At 31.8% G+C, this 25,777-nt stretch overlaps 9 protein-coding genes across 9 annotated transcripts; 4 read left to right on the forward strand and 5 right to left on the reverse strand.

The window, feature by feature from the left end:
• Window positions 1–1,502: 1,502 nt before the first annotated feature.
• Window positions 1,503–2,957, reverse strand: LOC128390937 (cell adhesion molecule DSCAML1-like). The gene is made up of 6 exons (XM_053350741.1): window positions 2,717–2,957; window positions 2,381–2,659; window positions 2,197–2,316; window positions 1,945–2,118; window positions 1,737–1,791; window positions 1,503–1,670 (listed from the first exon to the last, which is right to left on the reverse strand). Exons 1-6 carry the CDS (start codon window positions 2,772–2,774, stop codon window positions 1,637–1,639), a joined length of 720 nt encoding a protein of 239 aa, XP_053206716.1. The 5' UTR covers window positions 2,775–2,957; the 3' UTR covers window positions 1,503–1,636.
• Window positions 2,723–3,877, reverse strand: LOC128390943 (palladin-like). Its single transcript, XM_053350749.1, has 5 exons — window positions 3,745–3,877; window positions 3,415–3,693; window positions 3,207–3,326; window positions 2,964–3,124; window positions 2,723–2,812 (listed from the first exon to the last, which is right to left on the reverse strand). Exons 1-4 carry the CDS (start codon window positions 3,803–3,805, stop codon window positions 3,060–3,062), a joined length of 525 nt encoding a protein of 174 aa, XP_053206724.1. The 5' UTR covers window positions 3,806–3,877; the 3' UTR covers window positions 2,723–2,812; window positions 2,964–3,059.
• A 507-nt stretch (window positions 3,878–4,384) lies between these two features.
• On the reverse strand, window positions 4,385–10,916 carry LOC128390931 (uncharacterized). The gene is made up of 3 exons (XM_053350729.1): window positions 10,885–10,916; window positions 9,542–9,726; window positions 4,385–7,094 (listed from the first exon to the last, which is right to left on the reverse strand). Exons 1-3 carry the CDS (start codon window positions 10,914–10,916, stop codon window positions 4,762–4,764), a joined length of 2,550 nt encoding a protein of 849 aa, XP_053206704.1. The 3' UTR covers window positions 4,385–4,761.
• A 1,914-nt stretch (window positions 10,917–12,830) lies between these two features.
• LOC128390951 (protein OPI10 homolog) lies at window positions 12,831–14,595 on the forward strand. Its single transcript, XM_053350758.1, has one exon. The coding sequence runs from the start codon at window positions 13,066–13,068 to the stop codon at window positions 13,648–13,650; it is 585 nt and encodes a 194-aa protein (XP_053206733.1). The 5' UTR covers window positions 12,831–13,065; the 3' UTR covers window positions 13,651–14,595.
• Window positions 14,542–16,229, forward strand: LOC128390950 (FK506-binding protein 2-like). The gene is made up of 3 exons (XM_053350757.1): window positions 14,542–14,755; window positions 14,894–15,170; window positions 15,316–16,229. Exons 1-3 carry the CDS (start codon window positions 14,547–14,549, stop codon window positions 15,481–15,483), a joined length of 654 nt encoding a protein of 217 aa, XP_053206732.1. The 5' UTR covers window positions 14,542–14,546; the 3' UTR covers window positions 15,484–16,229.
• Window positions 16,230–16,398: 169 nt separating this feature from the next.
• Window positions 16,399–18,317, forward strand: LOC128390948 (RING1 and YY1-binding protein-like). Its single transcript, XM_053350755.1, has 2 exons — window positions 16,399–16,443; window positions 16,943–18,317. Exons 1-2 carry the CDS (start codon window positions 16,414–16,416, stop codon window positions 17,819–17,821), a joined length of 909 nt encoding a protein of 302 aa, XP_053206730.1. The 5' UTR covers window positions 16,399–16,413; the 3' UTR covers window positions 17,822–18,317.
• A 217-nt stretch (window positions 18,318–18,534) lies between these two features.
• On the reverse strand, window positions 18,535–20,102 carry LOC128390949 (E3 ubiquitin-protein ligase CHIP-like). Its single transcript, XM_053350756.1, has one exon. The coding sequence runs from the start codon at window positions 19,756–19,758 to the stop codon at window positions 18,907–18,909; it is 852 nt and encodes a 283-aa protein (XP_053206731.1). The 5' UTR covers window positions 19,759–20,102; the 3' UTR covers window positions 18,535–18,906.
• Window positions 20,103–20,313: 211 nt separating this feature from the next.
• On the forward strand, window positions 20,314–23,866 carry LOC128390946 (cytoplasmic dynein 2 intermediate chain 1-like). The gene is made up of 5 exons (XM_053350753.1): window positions 20,314–20,843; window positions 20,919–21,573; window positions 21,647–23,526; window positions 23,621–23,669; window positions 23,731–23,866. Coding segments are annotated over exons 1-5 (2,652 nt in total). The 5' UTR covers window positions 20,314–20,841; the 3' UTR covers window positions 23,797–23,866.
• A 13-nt stretch (window positions 23,867–23,879) lies between these two features.
• Window positions 23,880–25,769, reverse strand: LOC128390947 (RING finger protein 121-like). The gene is made up of 2 exons (XM_053350754.1): window positions 24,795–25,769; window positions 23,880–24,717 (listed from the first exon to the last, which is right to left on the reverse strand). Exons 1-2 carry the CDS (start codon window positions 25,237–25,239, stop codon window positions 24,188–24,190), a joined length of 975 nt encoding a protein of 324 aa, XP_053206729.1. The 5' UTR covers window positions 25,240–25,769; the 3' UTR covers window positions 23,880–24,187.
• Window positions 25,770–25,777: the final 8 nt, after the last annotated feature.

A 25,777-nucleotide genomic window follows, 5' to 3' on the forward strand; every position in this document is an offset into this window, starting at 1 on the left:
TGGTTAATTCAAATTCGGACCAAAGATCAGGTTCGATTCCATTTGATCCCGAACAACCATATCTTCCCTTATTCTGATGAGAAACATTTCTTATAATGAGAGTTTCTCTCGTTAATTCAATCGTGTCCGAAGTAATTAAATTGATCCAATTCGAATCTAAATGAATAGTTAAACTGTTAGACCGAAAAACAGATTCAATTATTTTTTTTCCTATTCTTTCACCTTGTAACTTTTTCCAATCGACTCTTGGCTTGGGAAATCCTCCAATCGAACATTTAATTTCCGCTGTTTCTCTTGCATGAATTTTCAGGTCTTTAGGTTTTTCGATCCAACTTGGTGATCCTAATAAAAGAAGGTGAAATTAACAATTAACAAAATGGTTTAAATTGATTAAGCAAGGGAAGTGACTTCTTACCCTGGACGAGTAACTCAGATGTATAAGAGTCATAACCAAATCTATTTGATATTTTACAAGAATAGTTTCCTGAATGACTTGATTTAATTGAGTCAATGGTTAATATTGATGAATCTTCATTAGTCCTGATTCTTGCTGTAGGTGAATTAGTTAATTCTTGTTCATCTTTAAACCAAGTGATTGAAAGTGGTTGCGATCCTAATAGACTTTGACAAGTGAATGATGTTTTACCACCGATCACTGGCTTAATAGATGAAGAGAATGGATTTACTTTTGGACCTAAATCAAGAGACCGAATAAAATCAACCATTAATTAAGAGCTTTGATTGTTATCATTATGTACTTACTTTCTTGTCCATAACTATTATCAATAATGAATAAGAAAAGAGTTAATGATAAACCCCGAATCATTTTAACTCAACACAAATTTAGACAACAAAGAGATCAAAATAATATTGGAAAATCTTGATGATAATATTTCCAATGTTTCCAATAGACCTAAAAGCGCCGATTTCAAGAGATATGAATAAAGATTTTACCCTCGATTGAAATATCAAATTCTGACCAAAGATCAGGTTTCAATCCGTTTGATATTGAACATCCATATCGTCCATTGGTCGATCTTGTTACATTTCGAATCGTTAATTTATCTCCTAATTGTTGCATCTTTGATTCGGAATAGCCAGATGATCCAATGTTTAACCAAGTTAATCCTATGAATGGAAAGAAAATCAAATGATTCAAATTAGAACGGAAAAAGAAATTGAAATTATGTCTTCTTGTTTACCTTCAAGTCTCTTCCATTGTACCTTAGGTTTGGGATATCCAGAGACAAGACAATTAACTGTAATTGTTTCACCGTAATGAGATTTAATATCCTTTGGTTTCTCAATCCAATTGGGAGATCCTAATCAAATAGAAGACAATATTTATTAAGATGTTCCAATGTCAATACAATTGTTGTTTCCTTATTTACCTTCAACAACAAGTTCAGTTGTGTAAGAATCATGACCAAACCTATTGGTCATTTTGCAAGTGTAATTTCCTGAGTGACTCGATTTGATTGAGTCGATAATTAATAAAGACGAATCTTCAATGTTCCTAATTCTGATTTCCGAAGAATCAAAAATCTCTTTTCCATCTTTGAACCAAGTTATTTGAAGAGGAGATGATCCGGAAAGACTTTGACAAGTGAATGAAGTCTTTGCTCCAACTATCGGTTTAATAGCTGGAGTGAGTAAATTCACTTTTGGACCTGAATTAAGAAATGAATTTAAGATAATTAACATTCGACAATCAATCTTAAAGTTATCTTACTCACTTTCTTGGCCATAACACAAAGTGAAAGTCGATAATAGCAAAACAATCAGCGATTCCTTAAGAGTCATGATTAGTGAATCAAAATTGAAACTTATACACAAAAATTTCAATTGCAATTGTTCAGATAGAAACCTCGACAATAAAATCAAAACAAGGATGATAAAAGCGCCGATTTCAAGTTAAAGAATAAGAAAATCAATAGACTTTACCCTGAATAGAAACATCAAATTCAGACCAAAGATCAGGTTTTATCCCATTTGAAATTGAACAACCATATCGACCATTATCACTACGAGTAACATTTTTGATCGTTAATTTATCATTTGATTGATTGAAATCATATTTAAATCCTTCATTTGCTGATATGATGTACCAAGATGAGTCTAAGAATATATAATTTAGGGGAAAAGACATTCGAATGATTTTTGAGCTCGAATCGTGGGGAGAAAATCAGAATTCACCTTGAAATCTTTTCCATTCAACTTTAGGATTGGGATAACCAACAGCTCGACAATTTAATGTGATAGTATTTCCAAGATTTGATTTGGTATCTGCTGGTTTCTCCAACCAATTAGGAGATCCTTTCAAAAAAAATTAAGATTCTGTTGAAATTAATGATGAATTAATGGTGAAACAAATAAATACCTTCGACAAGTAATTGAGCTGTAAATGAATCATAACCGAATCTGTTTGATATTTTACAAGTATAGTTTCCTGAATGACTTGATTTAATTGAGTCAATAATTAACATGGATGAATCTTCATTAGTTCGTATTCTAATTGTAGATGAATCAGTTAACTCATTTCCATCCTTAAACCAAGATACATGAAGAGGAGGTGATCCAGTAAGAGATTGACAAGCAAATGAAGTTTTACTTCCGATCACTGGTTTTACCAATGATGTAAATGGAACCACTTTTGGACCTAAATGAAAAAACACAAAATCAATTAATCATTTGATTATTTACTTTAATTACTTACTTTCTTGTCCATCAGCTCCGATGTAAAGTAAACACAATGTCACAATTGATAAAATCATCTTTCAATAAGGTCAATCGTACTCAAGGCTCAATCCAACTGAAAAACAAATGATTATCAAACTGTCTCGATGTCAAAGGTAAACAAGAATATTTTTTTGTCCATTTTGAACATTTCACGAAAATATCACATAAAAGCGCCAATTTTCAAGCATTAAAATAATAATTCGAGATTGATAACATTAATTTACCCTCGACTGAGATATCAAATTCAGTCCATAAATCAGGTTTAATTTTGTTCGTAATCAAACATCCAAATCTTCCTGTATTGCCACGAGTTGATTTAATTATTCTAGTGATTCATCCTTAATAGTAATTTGATTGTTTGGTGAAACATTGATCCATTCAGAGCCTTGAGTTAAATAATAGAAATCAAAAGAAAAATAAAAATCGAGTTAAATGTTATTCTCATTGAAATGGATTCACAAACAAACCTTCAAGTTTTTTCCATTCAGTTTTTGATTTGGGATAACCTGATGCAGCACATCTCAGAATAATTGGTTGAAACAATTTAGTTTTGACATTCGAAGGTTTATCAATCCAATTAGGAGGACCTAAAATATCGGAAAATAACAAAATTAGTGAAAAAAATACAAACGGAAATACAAATGAGACTCGTTATATTAGAAAGAAAATTTTTACCTTCGACGAGTAGTTCGGTGCTATAAGAATCTTGTCCATATCTATTTGATATCTTGCAAGTGTAGTTTCCAGAGTAACTTGATTTAATTGAATCAATAATCAATGATGACAGTTCTTCATTGGTTCGTATTTTAATCGTAGATGAATCAACAATTTCTGTACCATCTTTAAACCATTTCATTTGGAATGGAGGTGATCCAGTAAGAGATTGACAAGTGAATGATGTTTTCCCTCCAATCACTGGTTTAACCAATGATGAAAATGGAGCTACTTTTGGACCTAGAAAACGGTCGTGTTAATTTGAGAATTGTCACAATTAACTTTACTTACTTTCTTGGCCATGAACACAATTGATGAGGAAAAGGAAACAGATCAATACTTTGAAAGCCATTTTAAACCACCGATTCAAAGTAAATGTTTTTAAAAGTAAAAATTGTAAACACCACAAGGAATTAGTATATCAATAAGTCCCAGGTGATGTTTTCTTTTTGGTCAAATGAAATCAATTCTTGATTAAAAAGCGCCAATTCCAAGTTAAGCAATGAAAAAATTATTATTGACTAAAAGATTCACGAACGATTCAAGTTCCAATCTCAAGTTCGAGGTCTGGTTCAACTACTTTAAAACTTCACATTCTCCTTAGTTATCTTTATAACGGTCACTTTCGAGCACAAGATAATAATCATAATCGTGATATTAATAAGGCCAAGGTTTAATTTTCATCTACAATTATTATTCTACTAAAGTTTGTTCGATGTTCTTTCTGATTTTCAAGTCCTACAAACTATTAATAGACACGTCGATGTTATGAGTTCGGGTGATCTCAATGGTCACATTTGAATTGTTGATACTTTCAACTTGAAACTTTCTCGAACACACAATGAACGGACCTTCGAACACGGTTTTTGACTGACTTTTGATCTTAAATATGACAATAATTTATGAGAATTAACCATCACTTATCATTGAGTAAATCGTCATAACGGTTTTATTAAGAATAAAATTTACTCTTGGAATGGAAAATATTATTAATATATTGATAGTTTCTTTGTATTCATAGTTTCGAAACAATGTTTTTGTTTCTCTCTCGATTTGTTGACAATTAGGGCACATTAGTGAAAATTTGGTTTGGAAAAACATTACAATAGGTTTTTTTTATCGAATCCTAATCCAAAAACAATTTCGATTATTCTTATCATGAGCGTAAATGTGTTGGCCTTAAGTGTTGGCTTTTATTTAATTTTTACTTTGATGAGAAAAAAATGATCTGGTCTTTCTCTTGACAGATTCTATCGGTCAGAATTACCAAAGAAGATTAATTGTAAGAGTGAGTTGAGTTCGAGAAAATCAAGAGGCTGTCATCAATTCATGGTCAACGAAAACATGAAGATTTTCAGAAGAATCGGAAGCTGTTGATTCTCGACGAGATCCGCCATTTGGAGCTATCTTTTTCTGTGTGTTCGATGCTGCCCTGAAATTGTCATAACCCTGGAATCCAAGAACTGGATTATTGGAGAAATATTCTTCCGTTGAATAAGGAGCCTTTGAGTTTACTGTGGCCTCATTGTATTCATCGAAATCGTTATTTGACGATTTAACAGTTTCCGACATTCCCCTTGCATAATGAGTATCGCTGCCACTTTTAGCTTCGTCGTCTGAATATATTCCTCCACGAATAATCTCAAAATTTCCACTTCCCAAAATTCCATAGTTTTGCTTCGTGTTTGGAGTCGCAGCGGGGAAATAAGTTTGTGGCCTTCGTTTTCTTGCCCTTCGATCTGTTGAGGTCAAAGAAAAGGGTGTTTTCATAGGAGAAGGTGAAGGTTTATCAAATGAATTGTCCAGATTGAAAAGTGAGGCCAATTCGGGATCTTCATCGTCGAATGCAAAGTATCCGGAAGCTTCTGATTTTAGTAGATCATTGTCATTGCCTGATGATGTTCCGTTTGATGATTCGCTATTTTTAGTTCCATCTTTAGCTCGATGGGTCGAAATCTCACTTGATTTTGATTCACTGTCTTGAGATTCCTCTTTCTTGGAAGAATCTTCCGAAGTGTATGGTAATATGCTCTCCATTCCTGGTCTTATGAATTCTGTTTCACTTTGTTGATCTTCGTTAATATTTGACATTGTTGATCTTTTTGTACGAATTGCGGGCATTCCAAAGTGTTGATTGGTAAAAATCGGTGCAGCTACTGGTTGTGTTCGTACATGATAATCATTTAAACTTGGTTTATTAGCCGCGGCAATGTTGCCAAAATTAGCTGCCAAACTTGAGCTGATTGTGTGAGATAATAAAGGATTTGGCAGTTGTTCCGGTTCCGAGGAAAGTCGAAGAGCATGGAGTCGTTGAGCTGATGGGGAAAGTCCAGCTAATCCCATTGATGCAGAAGCAGCTTCTTGTTGATGAGCAGCTCGTAAAAGATGAGTTAATAAAGGTGAATTATAATCAACAAGGGCTGAAGTTGATGGTTGATTTCTGATTAAATTTTGCCTTTGAATGATTGGTGCATAACGTTGTCGGAGTTTGGAAATGGTCGCTGCCTGAGAAGCTAAATTGGTTAATTTAGCTTGAGATTTAGATACTGCTAAAGGTGATGGAGTTGCTAATTGCTGCTTTTTTGGGGTCAATTTTGTTGTTTGTGGTTGAGCCAAAGTTTTGGTGTAAGTTGATGAAGGTGCAGCTACGGACAATGGCGGAGGTTGACTCAGAGATGGTAGAGTATCTGGATCAGGAGTTTTGTAAAACATTAATCGTGAATTTGATTTATTTGACAGAGCAGAGCGTTGACTTGCCCTCGAACCAAATAATTGCTTAGGAGGTGAAGATGAAGATGAAGAGGAGGAAGATGATGAAGAAGAGGATGAAGAGGACGAAGAAGGAGAAGATGAAGATGAAGATGAAGACGAAGACGAAGACGAAGATGACAGTGAAGACAATGGAGATGGCAAAACAGATGGAAGAGAAGGAGATAAATTTTTCGATGATGGAACTGAAGATAATGATGAAGAAGATAATGAAGATGATGGATATGATGATGGTGATGGCGCATAAGATGAAGATGATTCACTTTTTGGAGGTACCTCAAATAAGAAGCCCGCACCATCGGCTGCTAGATCAGCGTGTTCGTTGGCTATTTGGTGAAGTGTTGCCATTGAGGTTCCATTTGGAGGTGGATAACCTGGTAAATTATCTGGTCCATTATTTTGACTCTCTTCTCGTGCACTTACCGATATTGGTGCGAGTCGACTTTCAATACTATCATATTCAGCATCATAATCTGGAACCATTCCGAGATAGTCATCGAAATCAACTTTTTTACTTCCAGCTTCCGGTAATAGTTCACTTGTTGAGCTCGAAGTGAAAATTGGAGGTGACGATGATGAGGGAGACGATGAAAGCGGCGGGGATGATGATGAAGACGAAGAGGTTACGGGATTGTCTTGATTACTATTATCAATAGTAACTTCTCCTTCGGATGTCGGTAGCGTTGAAACGGAACTGCCATTGTCCCCATACTCATCTTTCGTTACTGGGGTTGAACGGGTTATACTTTTTCGATTAATATAATTATCTTCAAATACGGTTGAACTTCGAGTGGTAACATTTTTGGAATTAATGTTCTTTGGCGATCTTTTGTTACTCGATTCAAGTAAAAGCGCTTCGAGATCTGATTTTTCTGTTGGATAGAAAAGAAGAAGAAAAAGAAAATATAAAATCTTTGTTACGAACAAATAACTTGATGGTCAATTGTAAAACTTTAATTGTGTTAACATGAAAATCTTTCATTTCTAATCATCAATAATCAACTATAATTCAAAATGATTACACTTGATATCACCTGATAGATTATCTTTGATTATCAAGGTAATACTATTAACAACTTTGACCGATGGTCAAGAAAGTTCAACAATTGAAATTCTTATTCCATTTTCTCTTGTCGGTGGTCAGTCTTCCGTTAAGATGATTAAATAAATTACTGATTTCTACTGAACAATTGGATAATTCATACAACAGCGGTGAATGTGATTAGAAGTCATTAACAATCAACCAAGATAATTAGGATCAACTAATACATAATAATAACCACTTAAGTTCAAATATCACCTATGGATAAACTTAATTTATTTCATCTAATTTCTTAATCAATGTTTTCACTCATTGATTATTTTTAAATCATTCTAATAATTAAGCTTAATCTTGACTATTTAAATTGTTGTCTTTATCTGTTTTTGAACTGATTTTTACTCTTAGTCTATTAAACAACTGATGAAGGAAAAAAAAGTCATTTCGATTTGATTTAGATGGTTAATTGTCAGAAAAAATGATTGTGATTAAAATAAGAATTAAATTGTGATGATAAACACCAGATTCGTGAATGCACTTTAATGGATTGAAATGGTGAGTGATTTTTTTCCTACATTTTCATGATTAAATTCAATCAGTTGATCAACTTAATTGTCTGTTTACTATCAATTTCCTAATTTCAACACCTAATCACTCACAACGAAGTCAATGATTAATTTTTTCATCGTTCACAATCAAAAGTGTATCCAAAAAGTAAAATCATTATCAAAAATTAACGGAAAAAAAACTAAACATCAACAATAATCAAATTGATCAATACAATTTAAAACTAATCAATTCAATCTAATCAAAAAGTAACATTATCAACTAATAGACATCATCATTATCATGATTGTTAACAAAAAGATACTAATTATTTGCATTTCCTTGGTTGATTAATCAGAATTGAGAGAGTAACCATTGACAATTATAATGATTAACATGTAATCAGATAAATTTGAACACAAGGGGTTAATTGTTACCAAATAAACACGATTAAAATTATATAGTGATCACTTTCTTGATTTGTTTAAATTGTTAAGATTGTACAATTGTGTATTACTTTGCCTCGATAGTTAAATAACAAACAATTTATAATAATAATTTGCGTAATTTATCAACAATTAACGTGATTCCAATATTGGTTGATTAAACAATGATAATAACGGGTAACCCTATTTAATCACAATCAGTGAAGCAACTGCAATTGATTATATCATTTAAAATACTAAATCATTACGATAATTTATCAACCATTAAGTGAGAAGACAAGAAAAAATTTTTTCTTAAAATGGATAACAAAGTTAATGATGAACAATTAAAAAAAAAGAGAAACAAAAAATAACAACAATTAACTATTGAACATCAATTCTTAATGATAGTTAAGGCTTTAAGCTTATATTGATGAACAACAGTAAAATCAACAGTTAGTTAGTTAACAATTAGAAATTTTTTTCATCGTAATTATCTGCTAATCAAACAACAATTAAAATTTTCCATTTTAAGGTAACTCATTTGTTTTGGTAATTAGCTTGATTATCATGATTAAATTGTGATGTGAATTGATTATAACTTCCTGTGAGTTGATTGATTTTAGTTGATACCTTGAAAATTAATCTATTAATAAAATCAACTGATTGTTTGTTTGTGATTATAATTGATTGTTGAGACTTGACAATTTAGACTAATTATTGGCGCCAAATAATTAAATCTCAATTCTTAATCATTACAACGACATGATTATAATTGTGATTAAAAAAAGTTTCTTTTCTGTAACAATCAAAGAGGTCAAGCAAATACTGATCTCAATTAGACTAATTAGATTTGATTACCTTTGATTACGATGTTTTTGATTACATTGTATCATTTGATATTTTACCTTAATTGTTAATTGTGAATGTTTAATAATGAAAACAAATTATTTTACCAACTATTAACAATAAACGATAATGTAACAATAATTGTAAATGATTAAAAATTGTGCTACCTTAATCATCCAATGCTTATGCTTCAATAATCAGGGTTAATTAATGTTAATTGTTGATCAGAAAGAAATGATATCATTTTGTTAATCATCATTATCTTTAACAGAATTAAAAGAAAATCAATTTGATTACTTCTTAATTGTTCAACGAAGGAAGAAGAATCAAAATGAAAATGAAAAATTAAACTTCCTGGAAAACTTTTTCAAGTCAATTATTGTTCCAAGGTTATAGCAATCAACTGATTATCCTGAAAAATTAAAAACTAGTATTTATCTTAATCTAATTGTTAACTTACCTTTAGCTTTGATTGCTGCAATTGTAGTGATAACAATTCCCGCTGCAACAACAATTAAAACTAGAACTACTTCCCATCGACTAGTTAATTTGGATCTAGAATCACGGCCAAAGGTTGAATACCTTTCCCGACGTTCCCTTGAATTAGCCAGGTTGATTAATTGAAGATCAAGTTGATTGATTAAAGCTTAATTGTAACAATTAAGCTCACCAATCAAACAGAAAACAAAACAAATAAACAAAAAACTGAAACAAAAAACTTCAGCGAGAGCACAAATTAAGATATGAGAAAAGAAGATGATTAATAATTAATTAAATTTCTTCTTATGAACTTTTTTAATCCAATTGTTCCAAGTACTATTAATAGTTGTTGAATAATTGATTTACAATTAAAATAAATTAGAGTAAATAATCAAATTGTTCATTGATCACTTAGGTAAATCATTATAACAATAAGTTAATCATTTTCAGTATCAAAAGTGGTAAAAAGTAGTTGAAAAGTTTACTGATGATCAATTTAACATATAAGTTGATTGATTTTGTATCCAAATTTTCATAACACAAAAATAATTTAAAAAATTTTGAATTGAACAAGTTGTAAGAAACTTTTAAACTGAGTATCTAAATTAACTGTGATGATGATAACTGTTGTTATCGTCTTGTATGTTGGTTGACGATCAACAACTGATTGACAAAAACATGATCAAAACAACAATCAACATCAACAAACTATTAGAAACCGGGAACAATTAACTTAACATCTACAATAACATCAACAAACTTATTCACTAGTTGTAGTTGTTGCTGTTGTTATTGGTTGTGGTGGTGTCGTAACTGGAAAATAGCGACAGGTAAACACCGTTAGTACAGTTACAGGTAAGATCAATACACGGTGAGAGAGAGAGAGAGAGATGTAGACAGATAAGATGATCTGAGGTATGGACAGGTAAACATAAGCATGAGAATAGTGAACGATTATTGAACCAAATCATAAGAAAATAATTGATGCGTAATTTTTTTCGAAAAAAATTGATGATAAAGATGATGAATAAACAATACAAACAAATGCTCATCATCTTTATCATCTTTATCATCATAATCATCATCATCATCATCATGTTATTCAAAGTTTCTCATATTCATGAAACCAATTATTTCATACTCTTGATTGTTGAAGTTTTTTTTTCTGATCACTTGTTATTGTTGATTCCATGAAATTGATTAAAGGTAAAAGGTAACTTTTCATTGTTTACCTTTTAATTACAATCACTTCAGGTGTATCTTCATGATCCTTTTCATTATCTTTTTCATCTTACTTGTTACTCTTCCTTCACATTTTTTTACCTGTAATTTGAATAATAGGCTTGAATGATCATTGATTTAGTTTCCAGATTCTCAACTTTTTTTTTTGAGGGTATTTAAGGTCTTGATAATGATGGTGATGATAATGATGATCGTTGATTATCATCACCATAATAATCATGGTGTTGGTTTGGTTAACCTTTTAAAATGAGCATTCAAATGAAAGGTAATCATTATCATCATCATCATCTTACCCTTTAGAATCCAATCAACACTAAATTGTTTGACAATAAATCAAGGACAAGGAATAGCATGATCGTGATTAAGGTAAAGTTCAGTTTAGAATTTATTCTAGAATTGTGAAGAAATTAAATTTAGAAAATTCTGTCATCATTATAACCGATTATCATTGAACAAAGTGATACAAAATTTTCATCGAATATAATAAATTGGTCTTATTGATCTTCTATCACCCTTATCATCTTGATCATCAGAACGCAAACAGGTCGTGACATATATTCAATTTTGAACATTATCATTATCATCATCATCATCATCATCATTGTTATTAGGAAAAAAAAGAAAGAAAAGAAAGAAAGAGAGAGAGAAAAAAATTCTACTTCTCCAAAACTTTTATATCTTTTCACTTCAATGGTTGTCACATCTTCTTGTTTTTATTTACCAACAACACTTTGCTTCTTCCTCCTACTAGATAATGATATTTATCATCATCAACAATATGATAACCATCATTATCTTCCCGTTAATCCATTGATTTTGATCAACTCAATTCCAACTTCAGGGTCAATCGTTTCAACCTGATTTTCAGGGTAGAAATATTTTTTTGTGGCTCATCTTAGCACTTGGACATGTTGATTATTATATCATGATAATCAGCCGATCAATTATTATCATGATTAACTTGATTAAATCGATAGATTTTACAATACGAGTGATCTTTTCCCAATCAGTGCTAGACGATGTGTGTACATGTATTTTTTTTAATTGTATTTGCTCAATGTGATTAGTCAGTGTAAAGATGTTATCGTGTAAACGATTCGCACGAAATCATTTCTGATCATTATTATTTTTAGAAATATTTTGTTTTGTTTCTTAGGGACAAAAAAAACTCTTCCGGTTGTTCATTAGTATTCATATTGTGTCACTGTTTCCGAATATTGATTAACATATATATTTTCATGGAGGTTAGAGAAATAGTTTCATCACCTTGATTTATATTCAAGTTAATTGATTCAAGATTCAATCATTAGTAACACAGATTCTGAGTAATTATGAGTTTTTACCATAAATTGGTTGAATGGTTGACGAATGGCTTCCAAATTGTCTCATGTTTAAAGACCAAAAAAAAATTATTCGAAAGTGACATGAGAAATATACATAAATGGTTCGTCGATTATATTGACGAAATGCTAAATGTTACGAATACATGTGAAAGAATGATAGTTGAATATTAATATTTATCTGAACACTTCGATGTTCAAAATTCGGCCGATCATGAAACTTTGATATTTAACCTGGTCGATCGAAAATTCATGTTTACTTATTCGAAATGGAAAACTTTTTAGTACTTTAACGTAGTAAAATTTCGACAAAATTATACAGTTTGAAATCTTTCGTTGAGTTTATACAGAATTCGTAATTTTCATCATCTTGACTTCAGGAATAAATGAACTTTTCGTCTTTAGTAAACAGAATTACAAAGGAGCTTTGGTTCAAATCTTTCGAATAAATTTCTACAAATCATATAGAATACTATTCATCTAAGAAAACATAACTTACAATAGTTTGTTGGATAAATAGTCGATAGATTTAATTGAAGAAAGTAATTAAATTCAAAAATTATAAAAAGGAAAAGAGAAAAATCCAATTCAAAACGCGCGCCTAATTTAGGACTTTTATTCTAAAAAGATACAAAATATATCTGAATATTTATCCGATATCGAAAAAAATCCAATCTCAAGTTGGAATTTCAACTTTTAAACAAAACTGAATTAAGAATTAAAATTTTTAATTAACTAGCCTTTAACAAGAAATTGATTCTTTTTATCAATCGAATTTTCTTCAAAACAACTTAATTATTTTAGTTAATCATTTGAATCTTAGAAGCAAATTCAAGTTTTGATTGTTAATCATCTGAAACTCTTGTTTTTGTAAATTGAAAGTGTTCATCTGAGAAATTGGAATTAATTTGCAAAATTAACCATGTCTGCCTTTGGTATAATTGTGAGCGGTCGTTTGGTTCAAACTGATTTCCAACCGGTTGATGCTGGTAAATTTTTGATAACCATACCAAGTCCTGAGAGTCTTAATCACATTGTCGTCTTTCTCACCGGAACCTCACCCTTACCTGTTGAGATGGGTGCAAGTGTCTATTTCTCATGGCCTGACCCAACCAGTCCACCTACATGGCAATACTTGGGTTACATTTCAAATGATAAACCATCGGCCATTTTTAGGATAACCAAGTTAAAAAATGCAACTCCTGCGAACACTTTTGCCTTTTCTCAACCCATTGTTGCTCAATATGCTCAGATTGGTATCTCATGTGAACCATTAACTCAAATTGCTCAATTAACTGCTGATATAACAGTCAATCCAATGGGATCAGATTCACTGGTTACCTATGCAGCAAAAACAGCGGAAAATTTATTCAATTATACCTGTTCATTTGCTCGAACCATATTACCCAATACAAATGAACAATATGTTCCACTTTCAATTATCCAACAATGGTACACTAATTTCATGAGAAGAGTTGAACAAGATCCAACATTCATGAAAGGATAAATCATCATTATCATCATCATCATCATCTTTAATCACCATATTTACATCTCTACTCTTTCATACATACAAACTGAACTGATAATTTTTTTTTAAAAAACTTGTACAAAAAAATTGTTTCCTTTTACCAACTCAATTTATATTGTAACAATTATTCAATCATCAGTGTAATTCATATCATTCACAATTTAAACCTAAATTGTATCTCATCATCTTCAATATTACCTGTGATTAATTTTCCCCTCTCAGATTAAACAAAAACAAGACCATTTTGATTGAAAAATGTAACCATTTTCAATCAATCAAAAAAGTTCCTAAAAATCCCACCAATTTAACCTAAACCCTTTCTAATTGTAGATAAAAAAAGAAATCATCTAAACAATTTAAAACAAGTTGAAAATTTCGACCAAACAAAAATTGCTAAAAAAAAAGCCACACCAAGAAATTAACTTTCGACGATCAAAACAATCAGAATCAAATGAATCAACTATAATCGGAAAAACGATTCCAGTCAATTGGAAGAGAGAAACAGAGATGAATCCAAATTCTTAACCAATTGATCACTAATTGAGATTGTTACTGTTTCCCTGATTAAGCGAACCCATTAATCAGTTAAGGAAGAGGAAAGAGCTCACCTTTTATCATTAATTATCATCCACCATCATCTTCATCATTCTGCCCAACGGATGACAACCTGTTTTTTTATTCTTCTCTCTTTTTCTCATCCACCACATAATCTAAACTCCACTGTGGCAGTTTTTGTTTTTCTCCATTAACTTGACGTGTCTTTAAATCTCTTCATCTTCTTATAGAATTACTCACATTTCTCCTTTTTTTTTAAATTGTTTTTCTTTTTCTTCTTCTTCACTTCTTTGTGATTTAAACACAATTAGACCAACATGTTGTTCAGATTAAATTGTCCTTTGGTTGGATGTTTATTTCTTTTAACAGCAACAATTACAATTGTCTCTTGTGATGAAGAGGAAGGTGAATTGAAGATTGATGTTACTCACAAACCGACAAAATGTGATCGTGTTACTAGTAAAGGTGATTTACTTAAAATGCATTACCGAGGAACTTTATTAGATGGAACTGAATTTGATTCTAGGTGAGTTAATTTACGCAAATTATATTCTATTATTGTATCTATTTGATTGTAGATTTAATGTAAATTCAATGGTTTTGTTTCTCATCTCTTTTTGTTTCTCTCTCTCTCTATATTTATCTTATTGGTTTATGTTTTTAGTTACTCTCGTAATGAACCTTTCCAATTTCAATTGGGAATTAATCAGGTAATCCAAGGATGGGATCAAGGATTACTTGATATGTGTGTCGGTGAAAAGAGGAAATTAACTATTCCTTCACACCTTGGCTATGGTGACAATGGTGCTGGTAATAAGATCCCACCTAAAGCAACATTACTCTTTGAGGTTGAATGTGTTTCCATTGAAGATGGTCCACCACCGGTCAATGTTTTCAAAGAAATTGATTCCAACAGTGATAATCAACTTTCAAGGGAAGAAGTAAGTTAATTGTGTCCCCTGGAAACCATTTAATTATCTTCTTTTCTATTGATTGTATTCTTTTCCCATCTACCTAACCTATGGACTATTTTTTTTTACTAATCAATTTTTATCTTTTCTCTCTCTCTCTCTTTCTTTTTTATAGATTAGTGAATATCTAACTAAACAATTACCTAATGTTCCCGATTCAACATTGAAAGATCTCCCTGACCATGACAATTTGATTGAAGAAATTTTCCAAAATGAGGATAAAGATCGAAATGGTTATATTTCTCACAAAGAATTCACTGGGCCTAAACATGACGAGCTTTGAACAAATTCTCACAATGTTAATAGATGCAATTAACTTTTTTTTTATTAGTATAATAATAATAATCTCCAATCAACAAATTAATCAGAAAGAGAAAGAAAGTTAATCAGTCAATATACAAGCCAAAGACTGTGAGTTAAACAATCAACTGTTTAAATCAAATCATTCACGCAGTTGATTATAATCAATGAGAGAGAGAGATAAAGTTAACCAGAGATATGATATTAATCAATAGCCTATCATTTATCACGAGTTAATCCAATCCATTGAAATGGTCTTTTGATTAATTATCTTTACCTGATTATCATTACCTGTGCAAATGATTTGGTCAACCAAGTGATTGACAAAATCAAAGTCTTTGGCTGTATAAATAAAAGTTATATTCAGATTTTTGCTCCATTGTATCTCCACATAATACAACAATTAATTGTCCTGAATGAAGTGTATGTGTTTTACATGTTGTCTAATTATTATCAACTATTTTTGATTGAACAAATTTAAATTACCAGAACCATAATTGCAAATCCATCACATGGCAAATTCAACAACAAGGATTCAACTTAAAATCTTCAACATTTGAATTTTGATTAGCAATATTATATGATAAATTTAATCATCTTTTTTTATTTTATATATACAATTTATTCAATGTCAACACCAACACCAATGAGAGAAATTAATTGTTTGTACTCTTGTTACAATTAACCACCTAACGATTAACTATGATTAAATCTTTATTTCTACCGGGACTAATTAACCTTAATTGGAATGATTTAAAATTGGAAATGACCATGGAAATGTTATCAATCAATTTGTTGAAAAATTGGACATTTCTAAATTTGATTGAGACTTTTAATTGTTTGGATAGAAAAGAATAAAAGTTTTTCCAAATTAGTAGAATTACAAAATTGGCGGTTATCGAAATTGAGAAGCATGGAAACAAAGAGAGAGAAAGAAAGAAAAGTAAGAAGCTCTTTCAGTTTATCTTTCAAATTTTTTATTCCATTTTAATCATCATCACTTCATCTTCATCCTCATCTTCATTAGTTCCTTTAATTGTGAGTAGAAAAAGGACTAAACCAAAGTTAATTAATTGGAGTTAATTGTTGCCACCCAATCATCGGGCATCTCGGTTTCCACTGCCACCAACATTAAAGTGCTTTCAGTTAACTGCGACAACGACAACAAACTGTTAGTGTCACAATTTTATTCTGACAAAAGTGATCCAATTCTTGTTTTTTGTTCTTTCATCTACCGAGTGTTTAACCTTTTAATCAGCTTGATTGTTAAATCTTTGATTGATTGTTCTTCTTTTGTTCTTGAAATCTTTCTCCTCTTTCTATCACTGATTTGATCTTCTTACACTGAATATTTTTTTTCTTTCTCTCTCTCTTTTTCTTTCTCTTGTTCTTTTCAACTCACCTATGTGATATTAATTTTTATTTATTCTATGGCTAACAAGGAATCTAGGCCCTCAACACCCCCAGCAAGAGATTCATCTCCAGATAATTCTAATGCTACAGGTGGTAGTGGTAGTGGAAGCATTAGTGGTAAGGTAACTAAATCTCAACGTAAACGTGACAAAAAGGTAACAAAAGAAAAAGAAAAGAATGAAAAAATTGAAGCTGAACCAATGGATAAGATGGCGGAAGGTGGTGGTGGTGGTAACAATCGGGAAGATGAGAATACATGGGACTGTACCGTTTGTACTTATAAGAATCCTGCCGAAGCTTTTAAATGTTTAATGTGTGATGTTCGAAAAGGAACCAGTACCCGTAAGCCAAGAATTAATCCTGAACTGGTGGCTCAGCAAGTTGCTCGACAACAGCAACACTTATTGTTGAAAATATCACATGGACGAACCAAAGATGGCAATGGTAGTGGAAGGGAGAGTAGAGAAGGAAGCCGAGATGGAAGTCGAGACGGACGAGATAAAGATGGCGATCATAATTCTAGAGAAAAGATTAATGATCCAATTAAAGAAGGAAATGGAAAAGAGAGCAGCGGTCGAGTGGACAGCGATTCTGGGCCTGAAACAAAGAGACACTCATCTTCCCACAAGCAAAATAAACACCGAAAAAATTTAAACCATGATGGTAACTCACTTGGAACCAGTAATAGTCACATTAAAAGCAACACCATCGTGAACAATAACAACAACAACAACCACAACCACAACAACAACACCAACAATATCAAGTCTAGTTCATCTAGCAATATAAGTAATAATTTCTCATCTGAAGCTGTAACTGTCAACAATGTTACTGTTATTATTACTGAATTTCAAAAAGACTTGAAAGATAGGAGTCCATTATCATTGCCATTTTCTCAACTTAATTAGAATTTATCTTTTAAATTCCTTCCACCAATCAACTAATCACTATGCTCCAATATCTGCCCTTCTCTAGCTCTCTGTCTCTCTTAATTGTTGCTCAAATGGAAAAGACAACACCGACGCTTTCTCTCAACAACTTACATTTCATCTTTTTGATAAAAACAAAATTCATTTTATTTTAAATTAATCATCATCGTCATGATCATCATCTTATAGGAAACTTGTCACTAATTATACTTTCTCTCTAAATCCGTCGCCGTCGTCATCTCCACCGCCGCTGCCACCTCTTTATCTAATCCATTGAGACAGTTATTGTTTTCCTCTTTTTCATTTATATAAGAGAAAATTTCTTTATAACTACTTTAATTTCTATACACACATACAACTTAATTATATTTTTATCCCGTGAATTGTATTTTTCTGTTTTAATTTGTATTTTACACAATTGACTAATTAACTTATCAAAATGTTGATTAAATACACTTGGCCTGTTAAAAGATAATCACAACACCAATCAACTGTTACGAATGGGAAATGTCACTACATCAACAATTCTAATTTGTTTACATACAAACTTTTAATTCTAATTTCGATTAAATCTTCAAGAGTTAAATCATTCGACAGGTAAACACATTCACATATTCAAGGTGAACAATTGAATTAAATGAATTTAGTGAATTTTTTTTTTCTTCAAGAGTTGAAATGTTCAGAAAGAGTAATTAAAAAGCAGAATTATATTTTAATATTATTACATTATTACATTCAAAGGGTAGATGAATTTTTTTAGAAAAAAAAATTGAAACAAAGAGAAGAAAAAAAAATCAGTCAATTACAGTGATATTTGATTGATGATGAAAAGTATATAATAAGGGTGAAAAAAATTAAGGGAACAAATTAGTTAATTATGATAATAGAAAGGAAAGTTTTCTTTACAGAAGCGTTTGTTTTGGTTTTCTCAATGTCACAGTAAATGTTGAAGGAAAAGGCGATAAATTGTTTGGTAGTAATATATGTTTGTCTTTGTGTGTTGTGATTTAATTTTCACGGTTACACTTTAATTGTAACACAGTTTGGTTTTTAATTTGATTAGTTTAACACTCGGTTACCCAATCATTTTCAGCGAGAAAAGTATCGATCACTTCTTTCATGGCCAAATTGGGTATAAGCTGTTCAGCGGTTAACGGGGTTCGAGTGATCGGATCAAAGTGTCCAACACGTTGAAGATGCTCTTCAATTACCTTACGATCATAGGTTATCCCACTGGGAGTGATAACTGGATCCATCATCACCTCGAAGCTAATTTTACCACAAAGATAATCGGGAATATCTCGCTTTCGCCTTCTAGTATCAAGTTGGCTGAAAAGCGCATTCAATTCTGATACATGTTGGTGACTTTTGGCTTCAACTTGATTCTCAATTAAAGCCAATTTTTCATCATCTTTGGTTGTTGTTCGAGCCTCTTCTAATTGTCTTTCTTTGTCCTTTTTAATGAGATCATTTAGATAGGTTTGTAGTTCAATTTCTTCCTTGATTCTCTTTTCTTCCAATTGATTCCATCGCCGTTTTCGAGCCAACCTTAACTGTGAAGCGATTTCATCACCAAAATTTTTCTTCTGCTCTCTAGCCAAATCAGAGGCTCGTTGTAAATGTTTAATGGCGTCATCATAAGCTTCAACTTCGAGTAAAGCTGAACCAAGGAAAAAGTGACCCTTTATTGAATTCGGGTCCATGTCTAAGGCTCTACGAGCATCTTTTAAAGATAATTCCCATTGTTGGAGTTTAAGGTAACACAGGGCACGATTGGTGAAATACTTGGAATCTGCTGGATCACATGAGATGGCACGGGAATAATAATCAAGGGCTTCTTGGTACTTTTGATGACTGAACAATTTATTGCCCTGTTCTTTCAACTCTAAAGCACTTATGTCCTTGCTTATTGGCATCAGGTTTAATTTTCTCTTATTTAGGCCTCAGATATAAAGATTATGGTGCAAAGTAAAGAGAGAGAGGCGGCTGGTGATGACGGTGGAGGTAAATAATAGCTCTCAACTCAGAGAAAAGAAAAGATTTAAACACAAAACACCATGAAAAAAAAACGAACAAAAAAAGTATATGAGTAAATGAGAATAGAGAAAAAAAATAATAGAGAAAAAAAGCTCAGAAAGAAAAGAGAAGTGATTGTTTACACAAAGATAGATCTTGATGTTCAACCAGAAGAGAAACAAATCAACACTAGTAATTAAACTGGCAATTAAAAATCTTCTTAAATTGGTTACAAATTATGGAAAATAAACAATTTAAAGGAGAAAAGTAATCAAATTAAATGTTTACTAATTTAAAGAAATTTGACAGAAATGAAAACAAACTCACTCAGGTGATTGAGAACTCACCTTAGGGTTTGTACTTTAATTGCCAACAATTGATTGTTTTACTTTTATTACTCAACAATTAATTTCCTTTTTCAATCCAAAAGGTAGTAATTTATTAATAGTTTAATAAAAAGGGTAACAATCATCAGAGCCAATTTATGACTAATAATCGATTGGAAAAATTCAATAGGAACAATAGGAATACAGCAAATGGTTAACCTTTTTTTTTAATTGTTCCAATGGTTGTAACAATTAAATTACCAAAGACTATACATGAGATTTAATGGAAAGTAAATCTTAGAAAGTGAAACAAAATTTCTGATTACAATTGAGTTTCATAATGAATCTGAAATGATCAAATCAAATGATCAATTGGACTTGAAATTTACGATTTTCTATCAGGGTAATTAACTAATTAATTGACTCGACTTTTTTTCTTTCTCGCCTTTGAGGTTATTATTATTATTGGTGTTCGAACCTAATCAGCAATCATGATTTATCAGCATGAGCAATGAATTAGTTGATCACCATCGTGATGAATTTTTGAATGAAAACAAAACAAATGATTTGTCAACATGAAATGGACGATGAGCTTTGACAGGTAGATTGTCAGGTAATTGTTGTTAAATGTGATTCGATTCTCGGAGATAATAATAAATGTAAGTTCATTTATGATGTAATTTTAATTCTTGAGTTTCCTTGAAGAAAATTAATTTAGTTTTACATTTTTCAAGGTCAGAGAAAACCAGTCGAACCTCTAAAGTAGTTAAGAACAACTCAAATGTCCAGGTAACCAAAACGAGTGTACCAACTAATAGGAAAACGATAGTTGGTGCTAATGGTAAAATCGATTCTCGAGTATCTTCTAGAATTACAATATCAAATGTGACGAAGGATAAAATTTCAACCAATGAGAAGATTCCAGTTAAATCTTCATCTAAATTAACGGTTTCGACTAAAACGCCAACATCGTCGATTAAGGTTCGACCAACGGTGAAAACAACGATTCCAGCGAAATCCAATGTTTCCAATTCAAAGATCACATCGAAATCATCGATCACTGGTTCTGGTGTAACTGGAAAATTAAATGAGAGACGATTGTCTCGAATTGAAACTAAGACAGCGACTAAATCACGATCAAGTTTGGAGAAATCAGTAATCAAATTAAATGATGATTCGAGTAAAAAGAAATCAACTCAAGATTTAAAGATTGTCAAACCTGATGATTATCATCAACGTCCATCAGATGAGCTACAATCAGGAAAAGATGAATCAGAAAATAAATCAATTAGACCAGGAACTGCTAATCGAACCCATGGTAGCTCTTCCAACAGTCTAATCAAATCAAATCAATTAGTTAATCAACAACAAGAAATAGAAACGGAAAAGGTAGAAATTTCTTCTATTCGAATCTTTGATATTCTTTCAAATTGAAATTCTTATTATTATTTTTTTCTAACAGTTTGTAGAAAGAAAACAGAATATTACAAGTTCGACATTGGATAAAGTTGAAACTGACAATTCGCTGAGTGGCCATGAAAGTACTAATGATATCGAAGAAGTGACAGAAGCTGATTATTCAGATGATTTCGAGGATTATGAATCTGATTTTGAAGAGTACGAAAGTGACAATGAAATGAAGACACCCAACGATAAGGACTCGTCCTTAGGCTCATTGGATTCGCCCGTAATTTCATTATCTAGCTTGACTAAGCCGAAATCAATTGCAAAGACTGAAAATCTGAAATCTAGTGAACAATCAACTGATTCAAAAGAACCGTCAATAATTAGATGGGAAATCACTTTACCGCCTCCGACAATAAAGGTTGATGGTAATAAAATCATTGATGATTCTTTACAGAATCAAAAAGAATCCGAATCAATGAAATCAAAGCAAATCGAGAATTCAAATCTCGATGATTCTTTAAGAACAAATAATCTCTTGAAACATTTACTCGGTCCTGATAATGTTAATACAATCGCTATTCAAACAGTGGAAACTTCTGAATCTTCATGTCAATCAGATGAAATCAATTCAACTCATAAGAATATCCAATGTCCAGCTCGTTCGAATCTTGCTGATGGTCCATCCAATCCCACGCCAATCGATAATATTGATATTCTTAGATTGTCCCATTTTCTTGAAATCGGTGAAAAGATAACTAAAAATCTTATATCGAGTAAAACCTTTTCCTATTCAAGTACCAATGGTCATCCTATTATCGACAATTCTGGGTCAATGTATCCACCAAAAATTCCGAGCTATGGATTAGAGCCAAACAATTTAATCATCTCTTATCACCTTCCTGATGATTATAAACACTTTCAGATCAATAGTGTTGTGACCGATAGTCGATACGTTTATGTGGTCACTAATTATGGTTCTGTTGACGGAAATAAGTTCTTTGGATCGTTAATATTGGTATGGAACTTGTTAGAACCTCGAAAATGTGAATATTTGTTACACTGTAAATTTAATTGTACCAAAGTTATTACTGACAATGAATTCCTAATAATCGCTGGTTCCGTTGATGGTTCACTCGTGGCCTGGGATTTAAGGGAACCCTCACATCAACACAGTCAAGTGAACAAATTGCTCTTGATCAGTACTGATCTAACATTGAGAAATCCTTCATTTACAACAGCGATTGGTAAACACACTGATTACCATCAAGCACCAATCTTACAATTATTTTACAGATTTGAAGTTAATGATGATACGGAAGCGAAAAGAATTGTTTCACTTGATGAAAGTGGGAAGATAATTGTTTGGTTAATTGTTGAATCTTATGTTGACGATTTATCGGCCTTACAACAAGTAACCATTGGCTTGAGACCAGGAAGTTGTATTAGACTTCAAATTTCAATGGTCGTCAATTTACCGACCAGTTACATTGGAAATTCTGAAAGTTCAATCACTTGCATTGATTGTTCACCAACTGATTCTTGGAATTATCTAATTGGAACCAATTTAGGTTCAATTTATCGATATTCGAAGTATCTGGAAAATTCTGCTGACCCAATGGAAGTAATTAAATACACTTATTTCTCAGATGAAATGTATCATCCGGTTACTTGTATTTCTCATCATCCTAATCCTGAAAGTGAATCATTTCTCGTCGGCTACATGGATGGATCGATTTGCCTTTTCTCAATTAAATATCAATTTCCAATACGAATCTGGTTAACCGAAGATACTGGATATTCAACCATAATCAACTCTTTTTGGCTTTCCCATGAAACTGAACTATTTCTGATTCTCGACCAAACTAAAGGTATTTCTGTTCGTGATGTAAAAGGTAAAGGAGAGAGTCTATTTGAACACCAGAACGGAAATGAAAGGTAAGGTCACAACTTCCTCTTGGTTGATTAAATGTATTCCAACCATGATCCATGTTATAATATTGTTGACACATTCGCTTATCCATCTCATTAGGATCATTTTCGTTAACGTCAGCACGATCAATTTGGATGAATACTTTTTGGTAAGTAATTGAATGAATCTCCTTAAATTGTGGCTTTAATTGTTTCCTCCATTGTCCTTAGATCTATGCGTTGGCAGATTCGTCGATTTCAGGTTTCAATCTTTCCAATCACATGTCAAATAATTGATGATGGTTCTCAGTTTGTTGGAATCAATTGATACATGGAGATCAAAGAAAAGTTAATTGTTATAAATTGTGTTTACATTTGAATAAGTAATAAGAAAATTATTTATCTCTCTTTGAAATTGCACTAATATACAAACAAAGTTCTGAATAAAGTTCAGAATGTGTAAGGAAATTGTATTGAGATGTTTTTCTTTACACATATAATTTGTTTCCATTGATAGAAATGTCTCTCTTTTTGTTTAAACCGTTACAATTATTGTACATTTTAAGGTATAAGACAAGTTTAGGTACAAAATTATCACTAATGTGATTTTTTAAACTCGTTGTTTGGTGTCTTCGATTCCTTTGATTAGTTGATTAGTTTTTCCTCTTCTTTAAACTATAATTAGATATTATTCAAGTCCAAGGAAATAATTTATACCTTGTACTGCCAATAGTATTAAAGGCTGCCAGGCCACAAGGTAACGAATAAAGTCCAATAGATTACCGTATAAATAGTGCGGTTTTTGGAAAGGTAGGGAAGCGAAAAGTTTCTGAGTGTCCACTTTTTCACGACAAAAGGGACAGATTTGCTTTTTACCCACTAAACACCAACCATAGATACAATATTCGTGGTATTTATGGCCACATGAGAGAGTAAAACATCTCTCTTGTTCAAAGGTATCATCATAACTTAATGAAGAATCAACTGCATCTACTAGGCCATCGTGACTTCGACCGCAAATTGCACATATTGAGCTTTTTAATTGTTTAGAGGGAAGTGATGATGAAGGCTGATAGTAACCAATGTTGGCAGTTAAAATGTCGACAAGAAAATCGGTAAAATCTCGTGTCAAGACTCCCCAATAGATACCATAAAATAGAAACATAATACCAATATCCAAAGGTATTTGCGGTTTGATTCCAAACATTAAATTTAAACCTAAAAAGTAGATAAATGATTAAGATTATTAAAGATTGAATTACGATGTTTACATTGGAGGAAAATATGAAACTCACCTAAAAAAGTACACATAACAATAATGTAGCCTGTGACAGCGATTACCGATGAGATGGAGTATAAATAGTAGAACCATTTATAAATCATTCGTGGGGTTGATCCGCTCATCTTATTGTTAACCAAAGGTTTCCAAATGAAGGCTACAGTGAGAATTGTTAATGAGGCCCAAATGCCAACAAATCGCCACCATGAGTTGTGTATGGAAATACCAATTGGTAATAGCCACATGGCGAACATTGAAAAATTTTGATAACTTTTCATGTGACGCTTTTTCCAAGCAATCAGACCAATTTGAACGGAAAAAGTGGCCACAATTAGTACCAATAGCATCATCGCATGCATACCTTCATGTCCTCGGTGTTTCTCATGGAAAAGAATGTGATTTCGCTCTTCTTCACTTAAGGCTGATAGATTAACCTTATGAATATCGTGACTGTGAACCATTTTTGATGATGACAATCAAATAAATCAGTTAATTACAAAGATTTTCTCAAACAAATGAGTCTCAATGAGTCGATAAGCTTTTTCTTTTCAAGAGTGAGAGAGAAAAAAAAGATGACGTTGGATATTGGATAATGTAACTCCAATTCTAATTTGAATGGAATGATGAAAATTATTCCAAAATGATGAGTCCAATCAAGATTAGAGTAATTGAAGATTAAATTAAGAGAATGAAGATGTGGATTAGTGAGATGATTAGATTATCCTTTCCATGAGAAGATCATTTTGAAGGTAAGAAAACCAAGAAAACACAAAACATAAGGGAAGAATTCATAAGATAGGAAGAGAGAGAGAGAGAGAGAAAAGAACAGAGAATTTTTTTTCTCATTCACATAAATTTTACCTTTTAAGTATCACAGAAAATGAATTAACACCAAATTAAAATTTTTTAACCTTCTCCCTCTCCCTCTAATTAAGAGTAAATTGTTCTTGTAACTAATTAACTAAACAATTGAAAGTAAAAAAAAATGACTAAACGATT

This window comes from Panonychus citri, unplaced genomic scaffold, assembly GCF_014898815.1.
Source record: "Panonychus citri isolate SS breed McGregor unplaced genomic scaffold, ASM1489881v1 Contig00131, whole genome shotgun sequence".
Taxonomy (NCBI): Eukaryota; Metazoa; Arthropoda; class Arachnida; order Trombidiformes; family Tetranychidae; genus Panonychus; species Panonychus citri.

What these genes read in the sequence shown, in the direction of transcription:
- LOC128390937 (XM_053350741.1), bottom strand. Translation starts at nt 2,774, where the DNA reads ATGATTTTATCAATTGTGACATTGTGTTTACTTTACATCGGAGCTGAT. An exon ending in AGCTCAATTACTTGTCGAAG is followed by an intron (nt 2,317 to 2,380) that starts GTATTTATTTGT and finishes TTTTTTTGAAAG; the next exon opens with GATCTCCTAATTGGTTGGAG. An exon ending in ATTTGATGTTTCTATTCAGG is followed by an intron (nt 1,792 to 1,944) that starts GTAAAGTCTATT and finishes ATGACTCTTAAG; the next exon opens with GAATCGCTGATTGTTTTGCT.
- LOC128390943 (XM_053350749.1), bottom strand. Translation starts at nt 3,805, where the DNA reads ATGGCTTTCAAAGTATTGATCTGTTTCCTTTTCCTCATCAATTGTGTT. An exon ending in CACCGAACTACTCGTCGAAG is followed by an intron (nt 3,327 to 3,414) that starts GTAAAAATTTTC and finishes CCGATATTTTAG; the next exon opens with GTCCTCCTAATTGGATTGAT. An exon ending in TGAATGGAAAAAACTTGAAG is followed by an intron (nt 3,125 to 3,206) that starts GTTTGTTTGTGA and finishes ATTTAACTCAAG; the next exon opens with GCTCTGAATGGATCAATGTT.
- LOC128390931 (XM_053350729.1), bottom strand. Translation starts at nt 10,916, where the DNA reads ATGATCATTCAAGCCTATTATTCAAATTACAG. An exon ending in GCCTATTATTCAAATTACAG is followed by an intron (nt 9,727 to 10,884) that starts GTAAAAAAATGT and finishes TTACAATTAAGC; the next exon opens with TTTAATCAATCAACTTGATC. An exon ending in TGCAGCAATCAAAGCTAAAG is followed by an intron (nt 7,095 to 9,541) that starts GTAAGTTAACAA and finishes TCTATCCAACAG; the next exon opens with AAAAATCAGATCTCGAAGCG.
- LOC128390951 (XM_053350758.1), top strand. Translation starts at nt 13,066, where the DNA reads ATGTCTGCCTTTGGTATAATTGTGAGCGGTCGTTTGGTTCAAACTGAT.
- LOC128390950 (XM_053350757.1), top strand. Translation starts at nt 14,547, where the DNA reads ATGTTGTTCAGATTAAATTGTCCTTTGGTTGGATGTTTATTTCTTTTA. An exon ending in GGAACTGAATTTGATTCTAG is followed by an intron (nt 14,756 to 14,893) that starts GTGAGTTAATTT and finishes TTATGTTTTTAG; the next exon opens with TTACTCTCGTAATGAACCTT. An exon ending in ATCAACTTTCAAGGGAAGAA is followed by an intron (nt 15,171 to 15,315) that starts GTAAGTTAATTG and finishes TCTTTTTTATAG; the next exon opens with ATTAGTGAATATCTAACTAA.
- LOC128390948 (XM_053350755.1), top strand. Translation starts at nt 16,414, where the DNA reads ATGGAAACAAAGAGAGAGAAAGAAAGAAAA. An exon ending in AGAGAGAGAAAGAAAGAAAA is followed by an intron (nt 16,444 to 16,942) that starts GTAAGAAGCTCT and finishes ATGGCTAACAAG; the next exon opens with GAATCTAGGCCCTCAACACC.
- LOC128390949 (XM_053350756.1), bottom strand. Translation starts at nt 19,758, where the DNA reads ATGCCAATAAGCAAGGACATAAGTGCTTTAGAGTTGAAAGAACAGGGC.
- LOC128390946 (XM_053350753.1), top strand. An exon ending in AAGAAATAGAAACGGAAAAG is followed by an intron (nt 21,574 to 21,646) that starts GTAGAAATTTCT and finishes TTTTTCTAACAG; the next exon opens with TTTGTAGAAAGAAAACAGAA. An exon ending in CACCAGAACGGAAATGAAAG is followed by an intron (nt 23,527 to 23,620) that starts GTAAGGTCACAA and finishes CCATCTCATTAG; the next exon opens with GATCATTTTCGTTAACGTCA.
- LOC128390947 (XM_053350754.1), bottom strand. Translation starts at nt 25,239, where the DNA reads ATGGTTCACAGTCACGATATTCATAAGGTTAATCTATCAGCCTTAAGT. An exon ending in TGTTATGTGTACTTTTTTAG is followed by an intron (nt 24,718 to 24,794) that starts GTGAGTTTCATA and finishes TCTACTTTTTAG; the next exon opens with GTTTAAATTTAATGTTTGGA.